Source organism: Emiliania huxleyi, assembly GCF_000372725.1.
Source record: "Emiliania huxleyi CCMP1516 chromosome Unknown EMIHUscaffold_15, whole genome shotgun sequence".
NCBI lineage: Eukaryota > Haptophyta > Isochrysidales > Noelaerhabdaceae > Emiliania > Emiliania huxleyi.
This window is the reverse complement of record NW_005201092.1, coordinates 920,914-944,766: the sequence shown is the minus strand read 5'-3', so window position 1 is coordinate 944,766 and position 23,853 is coordinate 920,914. Positions and strand designations below refer to the sequence as shown.

Genomic DNA, 23,853 nt, shown 5'->3' with positions numbered 1-23,853 from the left:
CACTGGCACTAACACAGGTAGGTACACCACGCACGTGTGCAAGAAAGAAAGAAGAACCCCCAATGCAAAACAGACACCGAAGGGAGCAGGTAAGCCTCAACTGAAATTCTTCTTTCCAGGGCGAGTGCCGAGTGCCTCGCCCGTCCTCGCAGGAGTCCCTCACTCAGGCGGTTCCCGTGTACACCTGTGTGAGTGCCAGTATGTGTGTATGAGGCGCTCGCCGACGCCGCCCCGTACTCGAGTACTCCGTCCGGTCCGTCTTGCTGCCCGCCGCCTCCTTGGCGAACACGTGGAAAGACAACGAAAAACATAAGCACCTCACGCGATGCTAGGGCTCGTATCTGACGGCACACAGCTGCGCGATATCCGAGCTCGCCAAACTCTGCATAGCTAGGGCTCGCATCTGCAGGTAGGGCCAGCACAGGTAGGCGCGAGAGCGGCGCCAGCAGCGCCGCCTGCGCCGCCGCCCGCCCCTCCGCCGCCCTCTGCCTCTTCTCTTTGGGCGCGTCAGCCCACTCCTGGTGCTGCACGGCGCGCCGCTCGCCCGCCTCGCGCTTCGCCTTGCTCGTGGGCCGACGGGCGTGCGCGAACAGCTCCTCCGCGTCGCCCGCCGCCGCCCGCCTTGCTGCGGGCACGGTGTGCAGCGCCTCCACCGGCCACGCCTCCCGCAACGCCGCGCCGCGGCCCTCGCCCAGCCGCCGGAATGGTCCATCACCACCGTTCGCCTTGTCCGCCGCTCGGGCCGCCGCCGTCAGCGCCGCGTCCCCGCCGACGAACGCGAGCGGATTCGGCATGGTGTGCGGCCGGCCCTGCGCCACCGCCACGCTCCGGTGGGTGTCGGTCGTGGGCCTGACGCAATGAGACACGCTCGCTCCGCTCCAACCTCCGATACCTCCCGTAACGTCTCTAACCGCCCGCCGCGCATAACTGACTCCTCATCACCTCCCTACCAACTACCCTTCCTCTGTAGGAAGGCGAAGAACAGTCAGGCTCGGAGAGGGATGGGAGGACGGCACGCCGCCACCACACAGGGATTTTAAGGAGAGGGGTGTGATGCGCTAGCCGTCGCCCACCCTTGGGCGTCCGCCTCTTCCTATCTCTCTTCGCAGTCTCTCGCCGATTCTCGCTGCAACCTTCATGCCACCGTCGGATCGCCTCGAGATCCAGTTTGGGTTTGGGGCTTGGAAAATGAATGTTTCAGTGGACCATTTCCCCCACTACGAGGACGCCTCATCAGGCGCTCTAGTAAGTCCTTCCTTATTCACGGGCAGCTTTTTGTTCTACTTCGCGAGAGGAGCGAGCTTACTTAGGCGAGCAGCGCTTAGTCAGGCGGCCCCCGCCCGTGCGTGGGCCGACCCTCCGATTTTATGAGAAGAGAACAAAGGGAGTGTGCGTGGTTGGTGTATGTATGTACGTACCTGCCTGTGAGCTGTGTTAGTGCCCAGCCAGCCAGTCAGTCAGTGCGCGCCAGTCCCCAGGTATACAGGACCGGTCCACAGCCGGACCGGTCCTGTGGACCAACGTGTCTGATCGATAGTTGTGTGCGGCGTGTATTACGGCCAGACGCGGGGTGCCGCGCCGGCCGCGCAGCGGAAGAAGTTGTCCATGGTGAGGGCGTAGATTACCGTGCCCACGCCGTACAGCACAAGGAATGCGACGTTGCCAGCGAGGCCCCACGGGGTGCTCAGCCGGCCGCGCGCGCGCATCACCGCGAGCAGCAGCGAAGCGACGATGGTGTGCGACACGGCCTTGCCGCCACTGAAGCCGTCGAGACCGCACGGGATCGCCAGCTCCAACAGGAAGCTCGCGAAGCGCGCCCAGCCCGGCTGCGTCACCACGATGACAAAGTAGCCGGCGTACTCGGCGTGCTCACGAAAGCGTCCCGCGCGGCCTGCGCGAAGGGCGAGGCCGAGATTGAGGAGGGCGGCGGAGCCCGTGCTCAGGTGGAAGATGGCAAGGACGCCGAAGGCGTCGAGCTCGTTGCGCATGCCCGTGCCCACCATCACCACCGCGAGCGGCGCCACCGCCGTGTAACCCATCACGCGATGCACACGCGACGCTTGTTTGCCAGGAAGGAGGCCGGCACCGAGGGCGACCTGCACTGCGCCGAGGAGGAGCCACAGGTAGCCGAGCGGCGCGTGCAGACGGAGGAGCAGCGTGTCGTAGTCGCAGCAGCCGTAGAAGGCGTCAAGTTTCCAGCTGCCTTTCTCGACAAAGTAGGCAAGCGCGGGCGCGAAGCCGAGGAAACAGGCGACTATACAGGCCATTCCGAGTATCGCCAGCAGCCTCTTGCGTGGCGAGTCTTGCGCGCCGACGAGCGGTGGCGAGTCTTGCGCGCCGACGAGCGGAATGACGTTATCGACAGAAGGCAACATATCAGGCTTTGGACGGCTAGCGGGCACAGCTGCGGGGTACAACTGGAGGGGGACAGCTGGCCACACAGACAAAATAAAAAAACAGAGCATTGAGCCCTCAGGCGGGGGGGTCTACTCAAACGCCGACGCAAGTGAGTGTAGAGTGGTGGTGTGGGGCGTGCAGTGTGGTGTTCATTAGCTCCGAGTAGAGGGGGCGTCCTGCAGTTAAGGGGAAACCCGGTACGCGGGGCCAACCCTCGGAGACCCGTGTTTACTTTACGGCCCTTTCCCTGCGAACGCGCACCCCCGGGGCTAGGGCTCTCTTGCCCGCAACCCGATCCCGATCATCCGGCCCGCTGGGTGCGCTTCTTAGCTCCCCGGCCCTGGATGTGAGGCTGCCAACTGCACTCCAAGTGCTCCAAGTGCATTGTCGTGAGATGGTACAAAGGAACAGGTCCCCGCCGGTGCATCTTTGTGGGTTCTTTGTGGGTGTGGTCGGCGACTAGCCGGGGTCGTCCTCCCGATGGGGGACTAGCACTAGCCGTCTTCCACATTGTCCCTCGGTCGGGTCCCTCCTGCTCCTAATCTTTTTGTACATCCTCCTGCTGATCTCCGCAACGTCCTGCTCCCTCCCTCGTCTCGCCCTGCGCGTCTGCGACCTGATCGTACGGCCAGTAGGAAGGTGTCCTTCCAGCGCGTGCACGCTTCTGACGCAATGCGCGTCACAAACTGCCTCTCGGCGACTGGCTGCTGGCACTCTCGAGGCTATGCCTACACAGCCTCGCGCGCATGGGCAGTCAAGAGGGACCATGCACTTTCTCAGGACAGCGCCAGTGCCTCTCCCTTGGACCGGCAAACGTGGTGGTCTCGTGTCACCAATGTGGGACCAGTGCGGCATCGCGCCATCGACAGCTCTGAACTGCTTGCTGTCGCCCTTAAGGGCGACATGATGGTGTTTTACCGCGAGGGCTCGCGAGCGCTGGCCCAGGAGAGCGGAATCTACTCTGCCGAAACGTCTTCGGCGGAAGGAACGCACGTCAACTTTTAGTGGTCCGATTTTGTGTCTGTCTGTCTGGCATCCCCTCTCTCGCGCGCATCAAGTTCGTCTCCGAGCTTGAGAGGGCTCACAGTGGAGGTCGCAAACGCAGACGCTAATCCCTCCCTGAACCCTGGCGGCTCACGCCACCCTCCTGCGGTTCACGCAGTCTGGGATGTGAGGCTGTGCCTCTCCCTGGCAGATCATGCCATTCTCGCGGCTCACGTGCGCGGCTCACGCGCTTTCGACCCGCGCTGCTAGCCTCATTTCGGTGGGGCAGTGCGGGTCGAAGGTCCTCCCGGCTCATGCCACTCGATTGCGGCTCACGCAGTCTGGGATAGGAGGCGGTGCCTCTCCCTCTGGCAGATCATGCCTCCCTTGCGGCTCACGCACTGGCGGCTCACGCCTCCCTCCGTTTGTTTATGCCCCCCCCCCCCCCCCACACCACAGCCTGGGGGCTGGGGCTGCGCGCCCCTCCCTGGCTATAGGAGATTCGAGGCGGTGCCTCTCCCTAGAGGAACGGGATGCGAGGCTGTGCCTCTCCCGGGCGGTTCGGTCGGCTCACACCGAATGCGGCTCACGCGGAGCAGGGCCGAAGGCTTGCGTTCAGCCGGCCAGCAATCAGCCAATGTATACTCACGCTCATGGGTCGGCGCGTCCTGAAGGGCCTCAACTCTGTCACCGGACGCGACCGGCCTCAAAGGGGTCTTCGGGGTCCCGGCCTCCTCGCGTACGGCGATTCTTAAGCCCTCAATACATGAGCCTCGACCTCCCCGAGGGAGCGAGAACGGGTGAACGGCAAAACTGCTTGCTGTCGCCCTTAAGGGCGACATGATGGTGTTTTACCGCGAGGGCTCGCGAGCGCTGGCCCAGGAGAGCGGAATCTACTCTGCCGAAATGTCTTCGGCGGAAGGAACGCACGTCAACTTTTAGTGGTCCGATTTTGTGTCTGTCTGTCTGGCATCCCCTCTCTCGCGCGCATCCCACCGTCCACCCCTGCGCCACCTGTGTGACTGTTTGTTTGTCCGCCTTCGGGGTCCGGGGTCTTCGGGGTCCCGGCCTCCTCGCGTACGGCGATTCTTAAGCCCTCAATACATGAGCCTCGACCTCCCCGAGGGAGCGAGAACGGGTGAACGGCAAAACTGCGCCTCACCACTGACCGGGAAGGCCGCCAAGTGGGCCAGCACCGGTCACACATTGTGGCAGCAGTCAGCAGTTGTCTGATAGCTAGAGCAGCAGCGTCAGGGTCGCAGGGTCGGATCATGTCAAGCCTCTCGCCCGGCCGGCCGCGTGCAGACGTTCGGCCTGTCTCGTGTCTGCTGTCTGGAGTGATCTGTCGGCGGTCAGTTCGACCGATCAGGTCGGAGTTTTCTGATGGTTGGAGGGTCTATCTGTATGTACTCCTCGAGATCTTTCCAAATCTGCCCTCTAATCAACCGTAATCATTCGGGAACGAGACACACTTGCGCGAGTATGCAAGCAAGCCTCGAGGTGCAAGCCCGGGCCACACCGGGCCACACCGCCATCCCGGACCCATCCGACCGACATGACGGTGGCAGCGCGAGCGAGACGCGGCGGTGGGACGGCACGGTCCACGCACCGCCATACAAGGGCGTGGAAACTAGATCTCGGGTCTCAGCGCCCCTCCCCGTACGCCTCCGTACGGACCCCACATCTGTAGCGGCTAAAGCGTCATCGAGACGCGAGTCTCCCGGGAGCTGCGGGCAACCCTCGGTACCGTCCGCCCCCCGAAGCCGCGTGTCACGCACAATACATACCTCCAGCTGGAGGCCAATGCCCACACGCCGACCGAAGCAGCCGCCCTGGAGCCGTCCGGTCGGTCTCCCGGCCGCGCCTCCGCCTGCCAGCTCACATGCGCGCCGGCGCAACTCTCACATGTACGTCCGCAGCTCGTGGTCGTAGAAGCGGAGGTCGACCTACGCGGAAAGTTCCGAGACGGTTCCAGAGGAGGTGGGGCTCCGGCACAGCCTCGTGCGGAAGGAGGGAGCGTCGACCGTCCGCACTCCGCCAAACCGGCGCAGCAGCAAGAGTTGGACCCCCTCCCCCCCTTTGGGAGGGGGGCGGGGCAAATTGGCTTGGAGGGGGGGGCGGGTTTTCCCCCTTCCCCTTCCTTTTAAGGGTTCCCCCCCCCCCCCCCCCTCTCGCCGCTCTCTCCCTCCCTCTCGGCTCCGTCCCGCAAACCGAGCCACAACTTGCGCATATCTCGGGGCACAGTGGTTTCTTTATCTCGTACCGAGCCACAGCTTGCGCAGCGTGCCGGCGAGGCCGAGCAGCTCGATGAGAGCCCAGAAGAGGACCGAGTCGCCCGGGGTGGGCATGTAGCCTACGGACGCCGCAACCGCACGCCGCGTGGCGTGGGCGTGCCCGAGGGGCACCAGCCTCGCGCCGCCCCCCCCCGGACTCGGCGCCAGTGGGGAGATGTGGGGAGATGTGGGGAGGTGTGGGGAGATGTGGAGAGGTGTGGGGAGATGTGGGGAGATGTGGGGAGATGTGGGGAGATGTGAGACTCGGCGCCCCAAAAGTAGGGCCGCGCGTGCGACCACCAGAGCAGCGCCGAGGCGGTGTTTGCGCCTACGGGGCGCACACTCCGAGAAGGCTCCGAGAGAAGGCTCTCCTCGAGCAGCAGCGGCGGGGGCGCTGTTGGCGCAGAGGATGGCGTACTCGAGGTCCGCCTGAGAGGCAGTTCCGAGAGGGGTCGTGGACCGCTCCTGGACAGCTCCTTTAGAGTCGCGTGCTCGAGGTAAGGCCTGGCGGAGGTTGGTGCGCACGAAACGGAGAGTGCGCGAGAGGGCGAGGAAAGGCAAGTTGGAGAGGCCTGGGGAGGCAGGTCCTGGAAGGCTCGTGCAAGGGGGAAGAAAAGAGAGGCAGGCACGCAGGCGCGAGTGGGAGAGGCCGAAGAGTTGGTCCCCGCCCACCGCCTCGGCAAACAAATTGCCCGACAGGATCCGCTGCACGCAGAGCGCCTGTGGCGAACACCTCCGCCGCTCACCGCGCCGTTTGGCGTGGGCGAGGTCTCTGCCGCAAGGAGAGAGGCGGGCGTTGAACGCGATGCCGCAGAGCTTGACGCTCCTACTCGCAAGAAGGGGGGGGAGTGCTGCTGCCGCTGCCCTTGGCGCTGCGATGCGATGCTGCGCAGCGAGCAGCTTGCCCGTACACGAGTGCCGCGTCGAGGTGCCACCTGCACGCGAGGGTGCACGCGAGGTGCACGCGAGATCTCTCTCTCTCTCTCTCTCCCGGTCTGCGCCCCAAGACCTCCCCCCTCTCCCTCCCCCAAAGTGCGCCCAAGATCTCTCTCTCTCTCTCCCCCAAAGTGCGCCCAAGATCTCTCTCTCTCTCCCCTCCGGTGTGCGGCGGTCCGCCTCCCCTTGAGCCGGCAGGAGGAGAGCCCGTCCCCGCCCTGCGCCCAGTCCGCCACCGCCGCCCAGCCGCCTCCGCCGCCCTCCCAGTTCAGCTCTCCTGACGGGCCAGGCGCAGAGAGACGCTTCGGGGCGAGCTCTCGAGAGGAAGAGATCTCGGCTGTATCTCGGCTGTATCTCGGTGTGTATCTCGGCTGTATCTCGGGTGTATCTCGGATGTATCTCGGGTGTATCTCGCGCAGTCGCGAGGAGATGTGGCCTCGGGTCGCACCTCTCGGGTGTGCATCTCTGGGGCGCGGCTCTCTGGGGCACTGCTCTCCGATGCGCGAGAGCAGGGCCGGCGAGAGGGCGGTCAGCGTGTCGGGCCGCCACAGCGTCCACGGCCGGTCCCACATGCAGCGCGCATACCTGCAGGCGCCGCGGAGATGCCACGGAGATGTCGCGGAGATGTCGCGGAGATGTCACGGAGATGTCGCGGAAGTGTCACGGAGATGGCACGGCGGGCCTCGGTGAGACGAGAGGGGAGAAGGGGAGGGGCGTGTGGAGAGAGAAGCGCGGAGAGAGAAGCGCGGAGAGAGGTTTGGCCAGGAAGGGGAGGCGGGGCGGGGCGGGGGGGCACCATGGCAGCGCGGTCGCCACTCCCAGCGCGCAAGCGGCAAAAGCGAGGGCGGTGAGGAAGTGGCGGAGCTGGCGCTGGCGTCGGGCGCGCGGGCCGTGAGTGATCCGGTACGGTGCTTTGCACTGCGGGCACGCGCTGCGGGCCTAGGAAGGAGTCGGGGGGGGGGGGGGGGGGGCGCCACTCACGAGCGGGCGGAAGCAGCAGTGGCGCGGGCACGGCGCTGCGGGCCGACACTGACTCCGTGCGGAGGAGCACGCTGCTAATCTCGGCGAATCTCGGCGAATCTCGTCTACTCTCGGCTAATCTCAGCTACTCTCGCCGACACTGACTCCGTGCGGAGGACCCATTCGCGCAAGCAGTCGGGGTGGACATACCTGCGAGAAACATTCCTGTGCTGATGCAGTCGGGGTGTATCTGTAGCACTATGCCGTCGTGGACATACCTACGGCGGCCAGGGGGGGGTTGGGGGTCCCGGGCCTGGGTAGTCGGTCAGAGGAGCCGTTTCGCGCAGGGGGCAGTCGGGGCGGCCGGCAGTCAGGCTAGGCTATCGAGCGCACGCTATCGAGCCGGAGCAGGCGCAAGGTCGGACGAGGTTGGCGCGGCTGTCCTCGCCGAAGCAGATGCGGCAGCACAGCTCCTCGGCCGCAGGCGCGGGCGGCTGGACCACCCGCCGGCGCAGCCCTTCGACGGATGGCGGCGGCGGCGGCGGCGGCGACGCAATGTGGCCTGGAAGGAGATCGCCGTCACTGCTGTCGCCGCTGTCGCCGCTGTCGCCGCTGTCGCCGCCCACGCTGCCGTCGCCCACGCCGCTGCCGCCCTCCGGGCCGCCTCTGCCCCCACCACGCGCCTCACCGCCGCCCGCGGGATTGGCCTCGCCGCCGCCGCCGCCGCCGCCGACCTCCCCGCCGCCCTCTCCACCGCTCTCTCCGCCGCTGACAAGCCGCCACGCCGCCTCTGCCTCCGCCCTCGCAGCGGGATCGCCCTCAAGCACGGTGACGGCCTCAACGATCTTTGAGTTGAGCGCGTCGGGCGAGTGGAGCAGGTTGAGCAGCTCCCCATTGTCCATCTTGAGAAGCGTGATTGTCACCTTGCCGGCCACGGTGGGCGCCTGCGCTTGGATGAGGGGGTAGAGCCGCTCGCCCAGGAATTGCGTCTGCTGCTCCGGCGTCGCCGCCGCGAGGCGCTCGCCCAGGTGTTGCTTTTGCTGCTCCGGCGTCGCCTCCGCGAGGCGCTCGCCCAGGAGTTGCTTTTGCTGCTCCGGCCTCGCCTCCGCGAGGCTTGCCGAGAGAGGTGCTTCGGGCATCCCACACACTGAGTGTTTGTGCAAGATTTATATTACCCAAAAGCTAGGCTGCACAACGCCCTCTATGTTGGGTCAAGGCGGGCGCCTAGAAGAAAGCGCCGCCCCCCGAGGGGGAATCCCACCCGTACCCCGAGCCCCCGTCGAAGAGCGCGTCGAAAGCGTCGTCGCCTTCGTCGTACTCCTCCGCGTCAAAGCACCGGACCGGCTCCCCCCGGCCGTGCTCCCTTGCCCAGCGCATCTGCCGAACATGCGCACGCTGCTCCTCGCGCGCCCTCTCCTCCGCGGCGCGCGGCGTCCACCCGGTGGACGCCAACAGCGACTCGAGCGTCGCGCGATAAATCGCCTCGCCTTCCTCGCGTGATACCACCTCGCCCGCCTCCTTCGCCACCGCCTTCTTCCCACGCCGCGATAGCTTCTCGCCGCCCTTGCTCGCCAGCGCCGGCGATGCCGTGGCGCGCCCACCGCGCCCGCGCGCCCGCGCCTGAAAGGTAGCCCTGCCGTGCCCGACGTCCCCCCGCGCCCGAAGGATGACCCGCGCCTCCTCCTCCGTCACGGGCGTCTCGCGACCCCCTCGCGCCTGGAGGATAGCCCGGGCCTCCTCGTCCGTCACGGGCATCTGCGTCCTGTGCTGCAGGGCAATCCTCAGCGCCCGGACGCGCTTGTCCTCCTCGGCCGTGGCCGCCGCGCTCGCCTCCGCCGCCCCAGAGCCCCCTCCTGCCACCGCATCCTAGAGCACGGTCTGCGACCCGCGGTCAGAGGTCGCACCCGAGCCGCAAGTCCCCAAGGGGCCGGGCCAGATAAGGCGCGTGCCCCAGCTGTTCACAGCAACAGCACGGTCTACCCCTGTCGTCCCACCCCAAGTGCAGCAGCCAACAACATACCTAAAACCTCAATCAACCTCTCATAGAAAAGCGCAAAACGCCATAGGTCGTATTTCTTCTCAATAAAAAGGTCTAAGCGCGTGATGTGTTGCGGTTCCGTTTTATTTTTCTTTTTTTAATTTTTTCTTTTGGTGGCGGGCGGTTCTTCGCGCGCGCAAGCTTTCGAACGACGCCCCGCTCCTCGCTCCTTCGCCCACTTCGCAGACGCTCCACCGCCCCCGGTGGCAGCCGTCTTCGCCTTGTCCTGGTGCTCTCCTTCTCCGGTCTCTTGGGCTGCGCGCTGCTGCACCTCACGGGCTCCTTTGCTGCGCTCCGGGCGAGGGAGGAGCAAAAGCCGGCCAAGGCCCGCGCCGAACGGTCTTGGTCCCACGGCCTGGAAGGGTGGGACCTGACGCTCGAGCCGGACCCTCCCGACGAATGGGCCGGCGGAGACCCTCACGGCGGGCGAGGAGGTCCGGCGGCAGAGCCGTTTGACCCAGTCGCGATCGCGCTGGAGCAGCTCGCAGCCGAGCGGCAGCAGCAGGCCGCGACGTCGCGCAGTGGCGGCGGCGGCGGCGGCAAGGCTCGGTCGCGCGGCGGCGGCGGCGGCGGCGGCGGCGGTCGCAGGGGCGGCGGCCGCAAGAGCGGCGACAGGACCGTCGGCGGCAAGACAGGCCGCCCGTCGTCCGTCGGCCGAGTCGAGCCGAGTGAGTCTGCCGGCGGGTCAGAGGGAGGAGGGCTGGCTGGCTGCGCGCGGGTGAGGCCCGGCCGGCTGCTGGTCTACGCCGCCCACTCGGGCTTCGGCAACCAGGAGCTCTCCCTGCGCCGAGCGCTCCTCTTGGCGTACGTGCTCAACCGGACTCTGGTGCTGCCTCCGCTGCTGCGGCAGGAGCGGCGCTAGCGGCGAGTAGCGGCGAGTAGCGGCGAGTAGCGGCGAGTAGGGGAATGGCGCTAGCGGCGCACAAGCGAGTGGCGGCCTGGCTGTAGCGGCCTGGCTCTGGAGGCGGAGGCGGAGGAAGAGGCGGAGGCGGAGGCGGAGGAAGAGGCGGAGGCGGAGGCGGAGGAAGAGGCGGAGGCGGAGGCGGAGGCGGAGGCGGGGCCCTTGAGATGACACACCAGGTGGCACCCGCGGTTAGGCGGACCTGTCCTTTGGCCCTCCCGAGCGGCGCTGCGCCAACGCGTCCCGCATGGCGCAGCTGCAGCGCAGCGCGGAGCGCGTCTACCTCCGCCGCCTCTCGGGCGCAGCCGCCTCGCCTCCCGCCCCTGCGGGCTCCTCCGCCTCCGCCTCCTCCTCCGCCTCCGCCTCCGCCTCGCCTCCCTCCTACGAGGCCCTCGACCAGATCTACAGCTTCTCTGCCCTCCGATCCCTCGGCCTCCGCCCCCGTCGACCCTTCGCGCGTGGCAGGCCCCTTCCGCGAACCTTCTCGGAGCCTTCCTGCAGGCCTCCGCCTCGTCGACCTTCGCGGGCTGCTCGGCCGCCGCGCCGCCCTCTCCGCCGCACAGAGCCGCGACGGCCCCGTGCGCCGGCCCGCAGTGCGAGAGCCTGAGGAGGCGGGGGTGGGCGTGCCGGTGGACGTGACAGCCGCCGCCGCCTGGCTCGACTCTGCGCCCGTCGCGCCGCTGCCGTGCGGCCGCGCCGGCGGCGTCTCTGCGGCAGAGCTGCGCGAGGCGCACCGCCGGAGTCGGCTGGGCGAGGCGAGATGCGGCCGAGATGCGGCCGAGATGTAGCCGAGGTATGGCCGGCCGGGCGAGGCCTCCCAGTGAGCCAGTCACCGGTGCATACTGCCGGAGGGCTTTAGTGGCGCTGCTCCGCGTCTCCCTCTTTCTCCCCACACCTCCCCACACCTCCCCGCACCTCCCCACACCTCCCCACACCTCCCCACACCTCCCCCCGCCTCAGGCGGCCCTGCTCCGCGTCTCGTCCCTCTACTTTGCGAAGCTGTCGCTCGTCGGCCTCCGCAAGACAGACCCCTGCTTCGGCGCCGTCGCGCGCGCGGCGCTGCGCTTGCCCTTCCACGCCGCCGTCCAAGCCGCAGGCCGCCGCGCCAAGGGGCAGAGGCGCCCCCCAACGCCTCTGTCCCCCTCTCTCTCTCACGAGGAGGAGGAGGGGCGTCCGTAGGCGGCGCTTTGCGGCGGAGGCTGCCAAAGTGCTTCGCGTCCCTCCACTTGCGCCAGCCTGACGCCGCCGCCGCCCCGCCGCCGCCGCCGCCACCGCCGCCGCAGCACGGCGGCGGGACATCGCCCGAGAGCGCAGGAGGGGCCGAGCGGGTGGCGCCTGGGGACGTCGCCGGCCGCCGGCTGCTGGGTGCGGGGCGCTCAGGCAAGGGCGGCGACGGCAGAGGCGGGAGAGGTGGCGGCGGGGGAGGCGGAGGAGGAGGCGGTGGCACGGGAGGAGGCGGCAGAGGCGGCGGCGGCAAAAGTGCGAACGGCGGCGGCGGCGGCGGCGGCGGCGGTGGCAGCAGCGAGGTTGCGCCTCCGATTCTGATTGACGGTGTGCCGGAGTCCGTCTCTTGGCTGCGGCGGCGGCTGCGGCAGCGCGTGCCGAGGAACTGCTCCCTCTTCGTCGCGTCCAACTTGCGGGGCGGAGCGCGAGCGGCGGACCTCGCCACCCTCTGCGGCGGCGAGGGCGGCGAGAAGGGCGGCGAGAAGGGCGGCGAGAAGGGCGGCGAGGGCGGCGAGGGCGGCGAGGGCGGCGTGTACTCGTGTCACGACCTAGAGACGCTGGGGGCGCGGGTTAGCGGCGCGTGGCGCTCCCTCCTCAACCGAACTCGCCTCTCGGCCGAGACGGCGACGCTCGCCCTCGAGGTGGCCATCGCCGCTGCGGCGCCGAGAGGCTTCTTCGCAACCTCCAAGTTTTGCGGCCCGGCAGGCTACCGCCGCTCCACCCTCTCGGAGGCGATCGCGCAGCGCTGGCAGGTGGTGCGCGAGGCGCTGACGGGCGAGGCGGCGCAGCCACTCTGCGCCAACTCGATCGAGGCGGCGCTCATGCAGGGGCTGACGGCGCACGGGGCGCTGGTGTACTGACTGTGTGCCGCGGGCTCCTGTTCCTTCTTCCTAGAGCCGTACCTGTCCTGTGAGCAGTCTGTGAGTCCCCAGAGCCAGAGACGAGAGCGGTGTTGTGAGTGTGGTCGATTCGTCTGTGTACGCTCTACGGCTCGTTCGAAAAAGGAAACAATACCGTTCACGCGCACTCAATAAGTTTGGCTCACATTCTGTTCGCGCCCGCAGGCCGCACGCGCAGACCCCGCTCTAACACTTATTTCTTCTTACGTAAACCAGAAGATATCCTGTTACTAATCCTCATGCTGCACAGACGATTCGATCTTCTTGGGCAGCAGCTGGTCCTGCGTGTCGCCGTGGCCCAGCTTGCCCGAGGAGCCTGCGCCCCAGCTCCAGAGGGCGCCGTCGGCGGTGATGGCGAGGTTGTGCCTGTCTCCTGCCGACACAGCGACGACGCGCTGGCCAGCAAAGGCCTCGACCTTCTTGGGCAGCTGCTGCCTCTGCTCGTCGCCGTGGCCCAGCTGGCCTTCGCCTCCATAGCCCCAGCTCCAGACGGCGCCGTCGGCGGTGAGGGTGAGGCTGTGGAGGCATCCAGCCGACACGGCGATGACGCGCTGGCCCGTCAAGGCCTCGATCTTCTTGGGCAGCAGCTGGTCCTGCTCGTCACCGTGGCCCAGCTGGCCGTCGCGTCCCAAGCCCCAGCTCCAGACGGTGCCGTCGGCGGTGAGGGCGAGGCTGTGCACGTCTCCAGCCGACACAGCGACGACGCGCTGCCCCGCCAACGCCTCGATCTGCTTCGGCAGCAGCTGGGTCTGCGCGTCGCCGTGGCCCAGCATGGCACAGCTTCCATTGCCCCAGCTCCAGACAGCGCCGTCGGCGGTGAGGGCGAGGGTGTGCATGAGTGCAGCTGACACGGCGAGGACGCGCTGGCCAGCCAAGGCCTCGACCTTCTTGGGCAGCAGCTGGTTCTGCTCATCGCCGTGGCCCAGCTTGCCCGCGTCTCCACGGCCCCAGCTCCAGACACCGCCGATGGCGGTGAGGGCGAGGCTGTGGTCGTATCCCGCTGACACAGCGACGACGCGCTGGTCAGCAAAGGCCTCGATCTTCTTGGGCTGCCACTGGGCCTGCTGGTCGCCGTGGCCCAACCGGCCGCCGCCTCCCTGGCCCCAGCTCCAGACGGCTCCGTCGGCGGCGAGGGCGAGGCTGTGCATGAAACCAGCCGTCACACTCATGGCGCGCTCGCCGCCCAGCGGGGAAGGGAGGCGGGTCGGCGTGTTGAGCTGCGTCACGCCCTCGCCGTGGCCGAGCAGTCCCGGCGTCCAGCCCTCAGCCGTTCCGCACGACGAGAGCCGCCCCTCGCCGTCGATGAAGAGGCTGTGCCACTGCCCTGCCGCCGCCCTCGCCGGCGGGTTGGACTCGCGCAGCAGCGCCGAATAGCACAGCCACCGCACGGCGCAGCTCTCGCCCTCCGGCTGCGCCGGCAGCTCGAAGCCGCGCTCTCGCGCCCACAAGCGGATGCCCTCCAGCGCAAGCGAGGCGTGGAAGAGCAGCGAGACGGCCGCGACGCGAGCGATGTCGGCGGGGTCGCAGCGAGAGAGGGCGCGCGCGAGGAGCTCCGTGGGGAGGTCGAGGAGGCGGATGGGCGGCGGTGTGCTTGGAGAGGGAGCGGCGGTCGTGGCGGAGGCGAGGCGGCGCGAGCGGCGGCGCGGTGGGGTGGACATCGCGAACAAAAGAATTTTCCCGCCGGACAGAATTTTACGCGAAAGATATCGCTGCGTGCAAGCCCCACCCGGCTGGCGGGTGGATCTAGGGGCGTGCCACCCTGCTTGCTCTAGGTGAAACGTGCCACCCTGCTTGCCGGCCGCTCAGCACGAAAAACGAGTAGTATGGGCGAACGCCGAGCCGGGCCGCCGCATCAGAGCGAGCTGCCACGGCCGACCGATTGGCCTTGGCGGTCGCCGCCTCCACCGCCGCCCTAGCAGCCTCCGCCGCAGCCTCGGCGGTCGCCGCCTCGGCGACGGCCTCAGCCAACACCAGCCTCGTCCCCCGCCGCCTCCGCCGCCACACCGCCGCCGCGCCCACCCTCGGGCTCAGCCCCGCCGTGACACCGAACCGAATCCTCTCCTCGTTGAGAGCGCCGCGAGAAGCCTGAGCATCCCCTCCTTGTCCAACTGCGCTCACTGCCCCGGCGCCCACGTCTCGACCTTCTTGGGCAGCAGCTGGTTCGACAGGTCCTCTCCGTGGCCTAGGAAGCCACCTTCGCCCTTGCCCCAGGTAAAGACGGCGCCGTCGACGGTGGTGGCGATGCCGTGGTGGCCTCCAGCCGACACAGCGACGACGCGCTGGTCAGCCAAGGCCTCGACCTTCTTGGGCAGCAGCTGGTTCTGCACGTCGCCGTGGCCCAGCTTGCCTCGGCCTCCATCGCCCCAGCTCCAGACGGCTCCGTCGGCGGTGAGGGCGAGGCTGTGGAAGTATCCAGGCGCAACAGCGACGGTGCGCTGGTCAGCTAAAGCTTCGACCTTCTTGGGCAGCAGCTGGTTCTGCTGGTCGCCGTGGCCCAGCTTGCCTGAGTTTCCACCGCCCCAGCTCCAGACGCTGCCGTCGGCGGTGATGGCGAGGCTGTGAGCAATTCCAGCCGACACAGCGATGGCCCGCTGCCCCGCCAACGCCTCGATTTTCTTGGGCAGCAGCTGGTTCTGCTGGTCGCCGTGGCCCAAACGGCCTGCGTAGCCCAAGCCCCAGCTCCAGACGGCGCCGTCGGCGGCGAGGGCGAGGTTGTGCCCGCCTCCCGCCGACACAGCGACGACGCACCGCCCAGCAAAGGCCTCGACCTTCTTGGGCAGCAGCTGGGCCTGCTCGTCGCCGTGGCCCAGCTTGCCGCAGCTTCCACTGCCCCAGCTCCAGACAGCGCCATCGGCGGTGATGGCGAGGCTGTAGGTAGGCCCAGCCGACAGAGCGACGACGCGCCGCCCAGCAAAGGCTTCGACCTTCTTGGGCAGCAGCTGGTCCTGCTCGTCGCCGTGGCCCAACCGGCCGGCGCCTCCCCGGCCCCAGCCTCCATAGCCCCAGCTCCAGACACTGCCGCCGGCGGCGAGGGCGAGGCTGTGCCCGGCTCCCGCCGACACGCTCACGGCGCGCTCGCCGCCCAGCGGGGAAGGGAGGCGGGTCGGCGTGTTGAGCTGCGTCACGCCCTCGCCGTGGCCGAGCAGCCCTGGGAAGTAGGACGGAGCCGAGCCGCACGACGAGAGCCGCCCCTCGCCGTCGATGAAGAGGCTGTGAGACTCGCCTGCCGCAGCCCTCGCCGGCGGGTTGGACTCGCGCAGCAATGCGGCGAGGCACAGCCACCGCACGGCGCAGCTCTCGCCCTCTGGCTGCGCCGGCAGCTCGAAGCCGCGCTCTTGCGCCCACAAGCGGATGCCCTCCAGCGCAAGCGAGGCGCGGAAGAGCAACGAGACGGCCGCGACGCGAGCGATGTCGACGGGGTCGCAGCGAGAGAGGGCGCGCAGGAGGAGCTCCGTGGGGAGGTCGAGGAGGCGGATGGGCTGCGGCGTGCTTGGCGAGGGCGCAGCGGAGGACGAGGCGAGGCATCGCGAGCGGCGCGAGCGGCGCGGCGAGGTGGACATCGCGAGGAAAAGAAAAACAGATCGCTGTGAGTAACGGGTTTTTGGCCCATGCGCGTGCTCTTCCTCGTGCTCGCCGCGCGCTCGGGAGCCGGAGTGGCGGGGTCGGAGCTCCTGCAACGGCGCGAGTGGCCGCGAGGGGTCGGGCTGGGGCTCTCCAGAGGGCGAGACCACTACGCGGTGCTCGCGGCGGCGCATGGACGGCCGACGCGTAGAACCACGGCTGGAACGGCCGCAGAGGCAGGGGGCATCCCCCGAGGCCCCGCCCCGGGAGGTGCGGCGGCCGGCACCGCCACCGGGCCCGCCCCCGCCACCACCACCTCCGCCCCCGCCGCTGGAGCGACTGCTGGGTCGAGGAGCCGCCCCTGAGGGTCCACACCAGGCGGTGCGGCCGCCAGTGCCGCCATCGTTCCCGCCACTCGCACTGCCACTTCCGCCCCCGCCACTGGAACGGTTGCAGGGTCGTGGGGCCGCCCCAGCGGCTCCGCACCAGGCCTTTGGGCCGCGAGGGCCGCCACCGCACCCGCCGCCCCTGCCACCGCCTCCACCCCCGCCGCCGACGGGGCCGCCACCGTATGGACCCGCTCGGAATAACCTGGGGGACCCGGGACCGCCCCGCCGGAGGCTGGTGTACCCGGGAGGAGGAGATGGGGGAAGGGAATTACCGCGGTACGAGAGCGGACCCGCCGGCGAACTGGAAAGCCGAGGCCGGAGGGCCCCGGGGGGGGCTTGGGGTCAACTGTCGGAGCAGGAGGCGAGAGATGAGCTGACGCGGCCTCTGCGAGTAGAGTCGGGACGTACGGACGAGCCGAGGACGATAGAGAGACCGCAGGGGCGGGCGCGAGTCCTCGACCGAAGAGAGCTGGCCCCACTTCCCGGGGAGGGGCGGCGTGGCGATCCAATGCCGCTGCCCTCGCCCGAGGAGTCGGGCATGGAATCACCGTCGGTGATGGCGACAGAATCGGACAGAGAAGACGAGACGGTGGCGGGGCCGCGGCTGAAAAAGGCTAGGAGGGGAGGTCGGGCCCCGCGCCCGTCGGATGATCATCGGAAAGCGAACAAGAGGAAGAACTCAGAGGAGAGGGGAGCCTCCTCCGGAGTGAGGATGAGGACCTCGTGCGAAGGGGTCCTGAGCGGTGACGTCGTGTGAGAGTGCGTGTCGTGTTCATTATAGCTCCGAGTAGAGGGGGCGGTCTGCTGCTAGGGGAAACCCGGAGCGCGGAGCCAACCCTCGGAGACCCGTGTTTACTTTACAGCCCTTGCCCTGCGAACGCGCACCCCCGGGGCTAGGGCTCTCTTGCCCGCAACCCGATACCGATCATCCGGCCCGCTGGGTGCGCTTCTGAGCTCCTCGGCCCTGGATGTGAGGTTACTGATTGCACTCCAAGTGCTCCAAGTGCTCCAAGATGCCGAAATCTCACACGACACTAGGCACGGGACTGGCGCGCACTGGCACTAACACAGGTACACCACGGGAGCCAAATAGAGTTCCCGCCTCGCATCTCGGGCGCCCAACATTACAGCCCGCGGACCTGACAAGCCTGTGGACCATGCGTGAATATCTTGAGATGGGAAAGTTTAGCGCACCGAGGCGCCGCAGCGGAGCCGTCCCCCTCCACAGGCAAAGCCGCGACTCCAGCTCGGCCAGCTGGCCAAGCACGCTCGCGCGCGGCCGACCCGCGCCAGCGGCCTGCCCAGCCGCCGCTTGCGCCTCGGCCTCGGCTAACTCAGCGACGGCAGCCTCCCGCCACCGCCCCCCGCCGCCGCCTCCCGCCGCCGCCTCGAGTCGGTCGGTTCGGCTCCCCTGGGCCTGTAGCGATCGCCTCTTCGCCTCCTCGAGCGCCTTGGCATCCGCCGCTACCGCGGGCCGCCTGCTCCGCCAGTCGGGAGCGAGCCTCTTCCTCCGCCTCCCTCTTTGCTGCCTCCGCCATCGCCTCATCTCGAGCCGTACATGGCCTAAGCTCGGCCGTCCTCCCAGCGCCGGGTCTGTATGACGACGGCACGCTTCAGTCGGTCCAGCCTTGCTCGCTCAGGTACCGCTCGGCGTCGAGCGCCGCTTGCGCGCCGGAGCCCGCGCTCGTGATGGCCTAGGGGAAGAGTCCTAGAAGGTTCCTGGAAGGTTCCTAGAAGGTTCCTAGAAGGCTAGCCCGCGCTCGTGATGGCCTGGCGGTACTGGCGGTCAGCCAAGTCGCCCGCGGCAAAGACTCCGGCCACGCTCGTGCGCGTAGAGCGGCCGGCCTCGCTCATGTCGAGGTAGCCTAGAAGGTTCCTAGTAGGTTCCTAGAAGGTTCCTAGAAGGTTCCTAGGCCTCGCTCATGTCGAGGTAGCCTCCCGCCGCGAGGGCGAGCTGGCCGCGGAAGAGTCCTATGGGAAGAGTCCTAGTAGGTTCCTAGAAGGTTCCTAGAAGGTTCCTAGCTGGCCGCGGAGCAGGCCCGTGTTCGGCTCGTGGCCGATCGAGACGAAGGCGGCGCTCGCGCGCACCGACAGCTCGGCGTCGGCCGCCGCGCCTTGGCCGCTGCCGCCGTCCTTGGTCGCGCGGCGGCAGATCGCGCGGCGGAGGCCGTCGGCGTTGCCCTCGAAGCGGTCCACCGTGACGTTCCACTCGACGGCGATGTTTGGGTGCTCGAGCACACGCGTGGCGAGGGCGCGGCTTGCGCGCAGCGCACCGCGCCGGACGATCATCGTCACGGAGCGGGAGGTGCGCGCGAGGAGCAGCGCCTGATGCACACTGGCGGGGATGGGACGGGCGGACGAGAATCACGAGTGGTGCCGCCTAGCGCAGAGCTTGCGACGCGCCTCCTCAGCGGCGGAGTCACCACCGCCCACGACGACCACGTCCTTGCCTCGGTAGAGGTACCCGTCGCACGTCGCGCAGCTCGAGACGCCCCTCCCGCGGTACTCATGCTCGCCTGCAAGCAAAGGCTCCGAGACGGCTCGGGCAAGGCTCCGTCAGACGCTCCTCCCGCGGTCGCTACTCGTGCTCGCCTGGCACGCCGAGCCAGCGGCTGTCTGCGCCCGTGGCAACGACGAGCGCGCGCGCGTACAGCGGCGCCTACCCCAGAGTCGAGTTTGGCGCTCGGCCCGTTGGACTGTCGTTCGGGGAGTCCACCCCGTCTGCCGTGGTTTGCGCCTCCGCCTCGTCGAGCGTGATTGTAAAGGGCGAGCGAGAGACGTCGACCCGCACCGCCGCGTCGGAGACCATCGTCGCATTGAAGGCCGCCGCCTGCCGCCGCATCCGAGCGACGAGGCCCGGGCCCGTCGCCTGCAGGAAGCTTCCGACAGGGTTGCGAGGAGGGTCGACAAGGCCCTCGGCGTGTCGGAGGGGCCAGACGCCTCCAGCACGCCCGGGAAGTTCTCAACGTCCACTCCCTTGCCCTGCAGCTGCCCTCCGAAGGCAGGCGCAACCACCACCGGAGACAGCCCGGCGCGGGCGGCGTAGATGGCGGCGGAGAGCCCGGCAGGGCCGCCTCCAAGGATGACGATCCTGCGGGGCGTGTCGCGGGTACGTCATGGACGTGCCATGGACACGTCCGCCTCTTCCCCCACGGAAGAGCCTGAGAGGCGCAGCAGCGCTGCTCACTGGCGGCGGGCTGAACAGCGCCCCGTCCTCCCCGCCCTCCTCGCCCTCCTCGCCCTCCTCCGCCCCGCCCTCCGCCGCGCCCGCGCCCTCGCCCGCGCGCCTCCGACTCAGCAGCTCCGCCTCCAGCTCCGCCGCGCTGGCGCCCGCAAGCGCGCCGCGTGCGCCTCCGGCCGGCTTGGACGTGGACGCGTCCTGGGCGCGTCCACCTGCGCCTCCGGCCGCCTTGCCGCCGGCCGCCGCGGCGGCGGCCGTCCTACCGCCGGCCGCCGCGGCGGCGGCGTCGGCAGAGCCGGCGGCCGGAGGCTCCGGGCGCGGGCTCGTCGCTGGCCCCTGCCCGTATTTCTTCTTGAGCGCGCGCACCTGCGAGAGCGACGAAGAGCTGCTGATGAAGAAGTGAGGCTGCACAGACTGCGTGGGACGCTAGCGTTGGGGCGGGCTGCTAGCGTGGGGGGGGGGGGTGCGCTGCGCGCTCCAAGGAAATCTCGGCCAGCCTCGGCCAGCCTCGGCCAGCCTCGGCCAGCCTCCCGACTGCGACCTCGACTACTCTCGCGCAGCTCCGCGGTCGAGCTCTTGGAGATTGCAATCTCGGAGACTGTAATCTCGGAGATTGTATCTCGCGCCAGCTTCGCGGTCGAGCTCGAGTACTGCGACGCGATCTCTGCTGCCTCGGGCACCTGCGGGAGAGGGACGCGTCGGGGACGGGTCGGACATGTCCTTTGGACGCGTCCTGGACACGCCCTCGGCCGCTAAAAGCGAGCGCGGCGCGAAGCGGCGGGCGGCGGGCGTGGCGGGCGCGGGCGTGGGCGGCTCAGCGGCCTTGGATGCGTCGTGCGTGGCGTAGAAAGCAGCGAGCGACGCGGCGGTCACCTCGCGCCCGACGTGCGTCCCTCCCTCCTCCGCTCGCTGCGCTAGGTCTCTCGCCGCTCGCTGCAGCCGGCGCGAGTCGGCGCCTACCAGGGGAGATTGTCATCTCGGAGATTGTATCTCGGAGATTGTATCTCGCGAGTCGGCGCCTACCAGGAGAAGGCTCCGAGCCGCTTCCGGGAAGGGGCGGCGAACCAGCAGGCGCGCGAGTGTGTGAGTGACTGTGTGGCTGTGTGGCTGTGTGTGTGTGTGTGTGTGTGTGTGTGTGTGTGTGTGTGCGCGCGCTCTCGCAGACACTTCGAGTAAGATATATTTTCTCTCCTGCAAAGGAGTCGCGCAGCTTGCCGTCGAGGTAGAAGTGGAAGGTTGGCATCGAGCGGACGCCGCAGGCGGAGGAGGTGGCGTGGTTGCGGTTGACATCGACCTGCCTCGTGTGGGCGGGAGGGGCGAGATGGGGGATGAGCGGGTTGGACGGTCGAGGGGAGGGGCGCGGCGGTGGGAGTGCGGGCGGGCGGTGGGAGTGCGGGCGAGCGGTGGGTGGGAGAGGGTGGGTGAGGTGGAGGGGTGATGGGGTGAGTCGTCTCGCCTTGGCAAAGGCGGCGCGCCCCTTGAGCTCCATTGCGAGCGCCTTGTACGCCGGCGCGACCATGCGGCAGGGGCCGCACGAGGGGGAGTAAAAGTCGACCACGACCGGGAGGCCAGTCCCGTCGCGGTGCTGCGCAAGCAGGCCCTTGAACGCCTCCAGCGTGCGCAGCTCCGCCACACGGCCGAGCAGGTGCGCGCCTGCAGGGAAGGCTCCGAGAATGATCACAGAGAGAAGGCTGGACCGGCTCCGCCGAGCAGTGCGCGCCATCGCTCGAGGCGAGGCCTCCCTCGTCATCATCCAGCCCTCCGAAGCCGCCGAAGAGGCTGCTGCCGTAGTACGCGAGCACACCCACGAGAAGGATGTTCTGCAGGCTGAAGGGACTGCCGCCGCCGCCGCCGCCGCCGCCGCCGCCGCCGCCGCCGCCGCCGCCGCCGCCGCCACGGGCTCCACTGTCGCCGGCCGCTGTCTTAGCGCTGCCTGTTGCCGGCTCGCTGCTCTTGTTTGCGCGCATTTCCGCCAGGAGAGCCTCATAGTCAGGCCTCTCAATGCACGTCGCGAGACGCTCCGCCGGCACGTTGAGCTCTTTGAGGGCCCGTTTCAATTCAGAGAGCGGCATGCGGGGCGTGTCGTCTGCCGCCATCGAGAGCCTCTTGCAAGAAACGACGGCGCCGCATCGGGCCTGCAAAGGGGAAACACGCGATAAGAAAAAGGTAAAAAAAGAAAAACACCCTGTTTTCGTCTCAGGAAAAAGAAACCGCGCGCGCATAAAGCAGCCGGCTTTCGCCGCCCAGCTGCCGCCCAGTGTTGCTCGGGGAAAGCCCGCGGGGAAGCCCCTCTTCCGGCTTCTCGACGATGGTCCTCACCCGCCGCGCGGCTGCTGCCGCAGCCGCTGTGCCGATGGAACTCGCCGAGGAGCTCGTCCTCAAAATCCTCTTTGCTCTCGGATCCACGCCTCACGACGACGCCCAGGCTCTCGCACGCGATCTGGCAAATGCGAGCCGCGTGTGCAGCATCTGGAATGCCGCGGCCTCGGACCGCGCACTTTGGAAGAGCATCTACCTTCGCACTTCGCCCGTTGCGCACATCGTCGGCGGCGGCGGCCAGGGCCCCGACGACGGCCAGGGCCTCGACGACGGCCAGGGCCCCGACGACGCCAAGTACATCGTCACTCCTTTCAACGACCCGTCCGAGAACACTCCCCTGCTCGAGCAGGAGCTGGACTACCGGCGGCTCTTCCGTCAGCGCGCGACTGTCGGGCTGCACGGCAATGACTCCTTCCGCGAGCACGGCGTGACCTGGTTCGAGCATGGGGTGTTCATGTCTTCTCACCAGCCCAAGTTCATCTGCACGACGCTCGCCCCAACGACCATTGCGCTGCCCGAGTTCACCTACGACCAGCTCACCTTCACCTTCGAGCTGTTCGAGCTTGACTGCAGCCGCCAATGCCGCCAGGGCTGGCTCGACGACTACGAGGACTACGATGAGGACTGCGAGAAGGACGACGACTTTCCCAAGAGGACCGACTACCTTACCAGCAGCGTTCGCGAGGCGTTCGCGGGGCCGCCGCACTTTGCGGTGCGGTTCGATGTGGAGCAGGAGACAGAGAACCTGATCTGGGCGTCGAGCGTGCGGCCATCGCCACCATCGCCGCGGCTGAAGGTGGCCACCGGCCCGACGCGTGATGAGCGTCTGAAGGTGCCCCGGGATCAGACCGTGCCGATTGACTCGGGGATGGACGACTACCAGTCGATGTGGACGAGCCCATATCGCCTCGTCGTGACGGTCACGCGCGACACAGACCAAAAGATGTGCCAGATCGTCGATGTGCGCGGCTACAAAAGCGTCGATGGCGATGGGAACCGGGCGCGCTACGGGTTCCGCCACGGCTTCAAGGAGCTCGGTGGAGACACGTGCACTGCAGGAGTGGACGTTGCCGTCGTCGAGGACACGCTCGACGCCTTCGTCTACTTCGGACCCAACGCCCAGTACGGCGGCTTTCAGGCGCTGGTCCCCAAGGCGAACGGTGCGCCCGACGACGCATTCGACACTTTCCTCGAGTCCGGTGGCTACGAATCGTCCGGCATCCTCACGGAGCTGTCGCTCTCGTGGAAGTACTTCCTCACAGAGGACGAGGAGGATCTGGCGGAGGAAGAGCAGTTCTTTCGGGAGGACGGCTACGCCAACGCGACGCCCGAGCGGGTGGCTAAGGCCCTCGCACGCCTCGAGTGGCACTGAGGGACGCGGGGTACTCTATCTACTGGTTGCATGCGCGCTGACTGCCCCCGGGGCGGTGCCACATTGTGTTTCGCTGGGTTGAACTCTCTTGTTTCGAGCGCCGCAAACACGCGCGCGCTCTTGAGTCTCATCCGAACAGATTGAGGCTAGTGCCATTTCACTGTGGCACAGCCCGCGTTACAAAACCTTGATTTTGACCATTGCGCGAAAAATGTACCTCTCGGTGCCTTCCAGTGGAAGCTGCGACCTCGCCGAGTAGACGGCGGCACACAGCAGGTGGCGCGGTGTGCCGCCGTCTACTCGGCGGGGTCGCAGCTGCCTCTGCGCGTCCTGGGGAGGTACATTTGTCGCGCGCCGAAGGCGACTCGACGCCGCTGAGATCGGAGATCAAGCTCTGACAGGTCACACGTCGCTCCTTT

General features: G+C 68.2%; 5 protein-coding genes across 5 annotated transcripts; all 5 read right to left on the bottom strand.

Annotated features, from left to right (window-relative positions):
• Positions 1 to 328: 328 nt before the first annotated feature.
• EMIHUDRAFT_202100 (hypothetical protein) lies at positions 329 to 794 on the bottom strand (the record flags this gene model as incomplete). Its single annotated transcript, XM_005786715.1, has 2 exons — positions 329 to 403; positions 531 to 794. 2 exons carry the CDS (start codon positions 792 to 794, stop codon positions 329 to 331), a joined length of 339 nt encoding a protein of 112 aa, XP_005786772.1.
• A 4,488-nt stretch (positions 795 to 5,282) lies between these two features.
• On the bottom strand, positions 5,283 to 8,689 carry EMIHUDRAFT_202097 (hypothetical protein; the record flags this gene model as incomplete). The annotated part of the gene is made up of 6 exons (XM_005786714.1): positions 5,283 to 5,327; positions 5,406 to 5,458; positions 5,645 to 5,734; positions 7,761 to 7,828; positions 7,944 to 8,023; positions 8,324 to 8,689. 6 exons carry the CDS (start codon positions 8,687 to 8,689, stop codon positions 5,283 to 5,285), a joined length of 702 nt encoding a protein of 233 aa, XP_005786771.1.
• Positions 8,690 to 8,774: 85 nt separating this feature from the next.
• Positions 8,775 to 9,594, bottom strand: EMIHUDRAFT_202096 (hypothetical protein; the record flags this gene model as incomplete). The annotated part of the gene is made up of 3 exons (XM_005786713.1): positions 8,775 to 9,113; positions 9,222 to 9,403; positions 9,588 to 9,594. The coding sequence occupies 3 exons, from the start codon at positions 9,592 to 9,594 to the stop codon at positions 8,775 to 8,777; spliced, it is 528 nt and encodes a 175-aa protein (XP_005786770.1).
• Positions 9,595 to 18,569: 8,975 nt separating this feature from the next.
• EMIHUDRAFT_63314 (thioredoxin reductase) lies at positions 18,570 to 19,652 on the bottom strand (the record flags this gene model as incomplete). The annotated part of the gene is made up of 4 exons (XM_005786712.1): positions 18,570 to 18,897; positions 18,931 to 19,102; positions 19,260 to 19,441; positions 19,501 to 19,652. Coding segments are annotated over 4 exons (834 nt in total), but the record flags the coding sequence as incomplete, so codon positions are not given.
• A 905-nt stretch (positions 19,653 to 20,557) lies between these two features.
• Positions 20,558 to 21,232, bottom strand: EMIHUDRAFT_63257 (hypothetical protein; the record flags this gene model as incomplete). Its single annotated transcript, XM_005786711.1, has 1 exon — positions 20,558 to 21,232. The coding sequence occupies one exon, from the start codon at positions 21,230 to 21,232 to the stop codon at positions 20,558 to 20,560; it is 675 nt and encodes a 224-aa protein (XP_005786768.1).
• Positions 21,233 to 23,853: the final 2,621 nt, after the last annotated feature.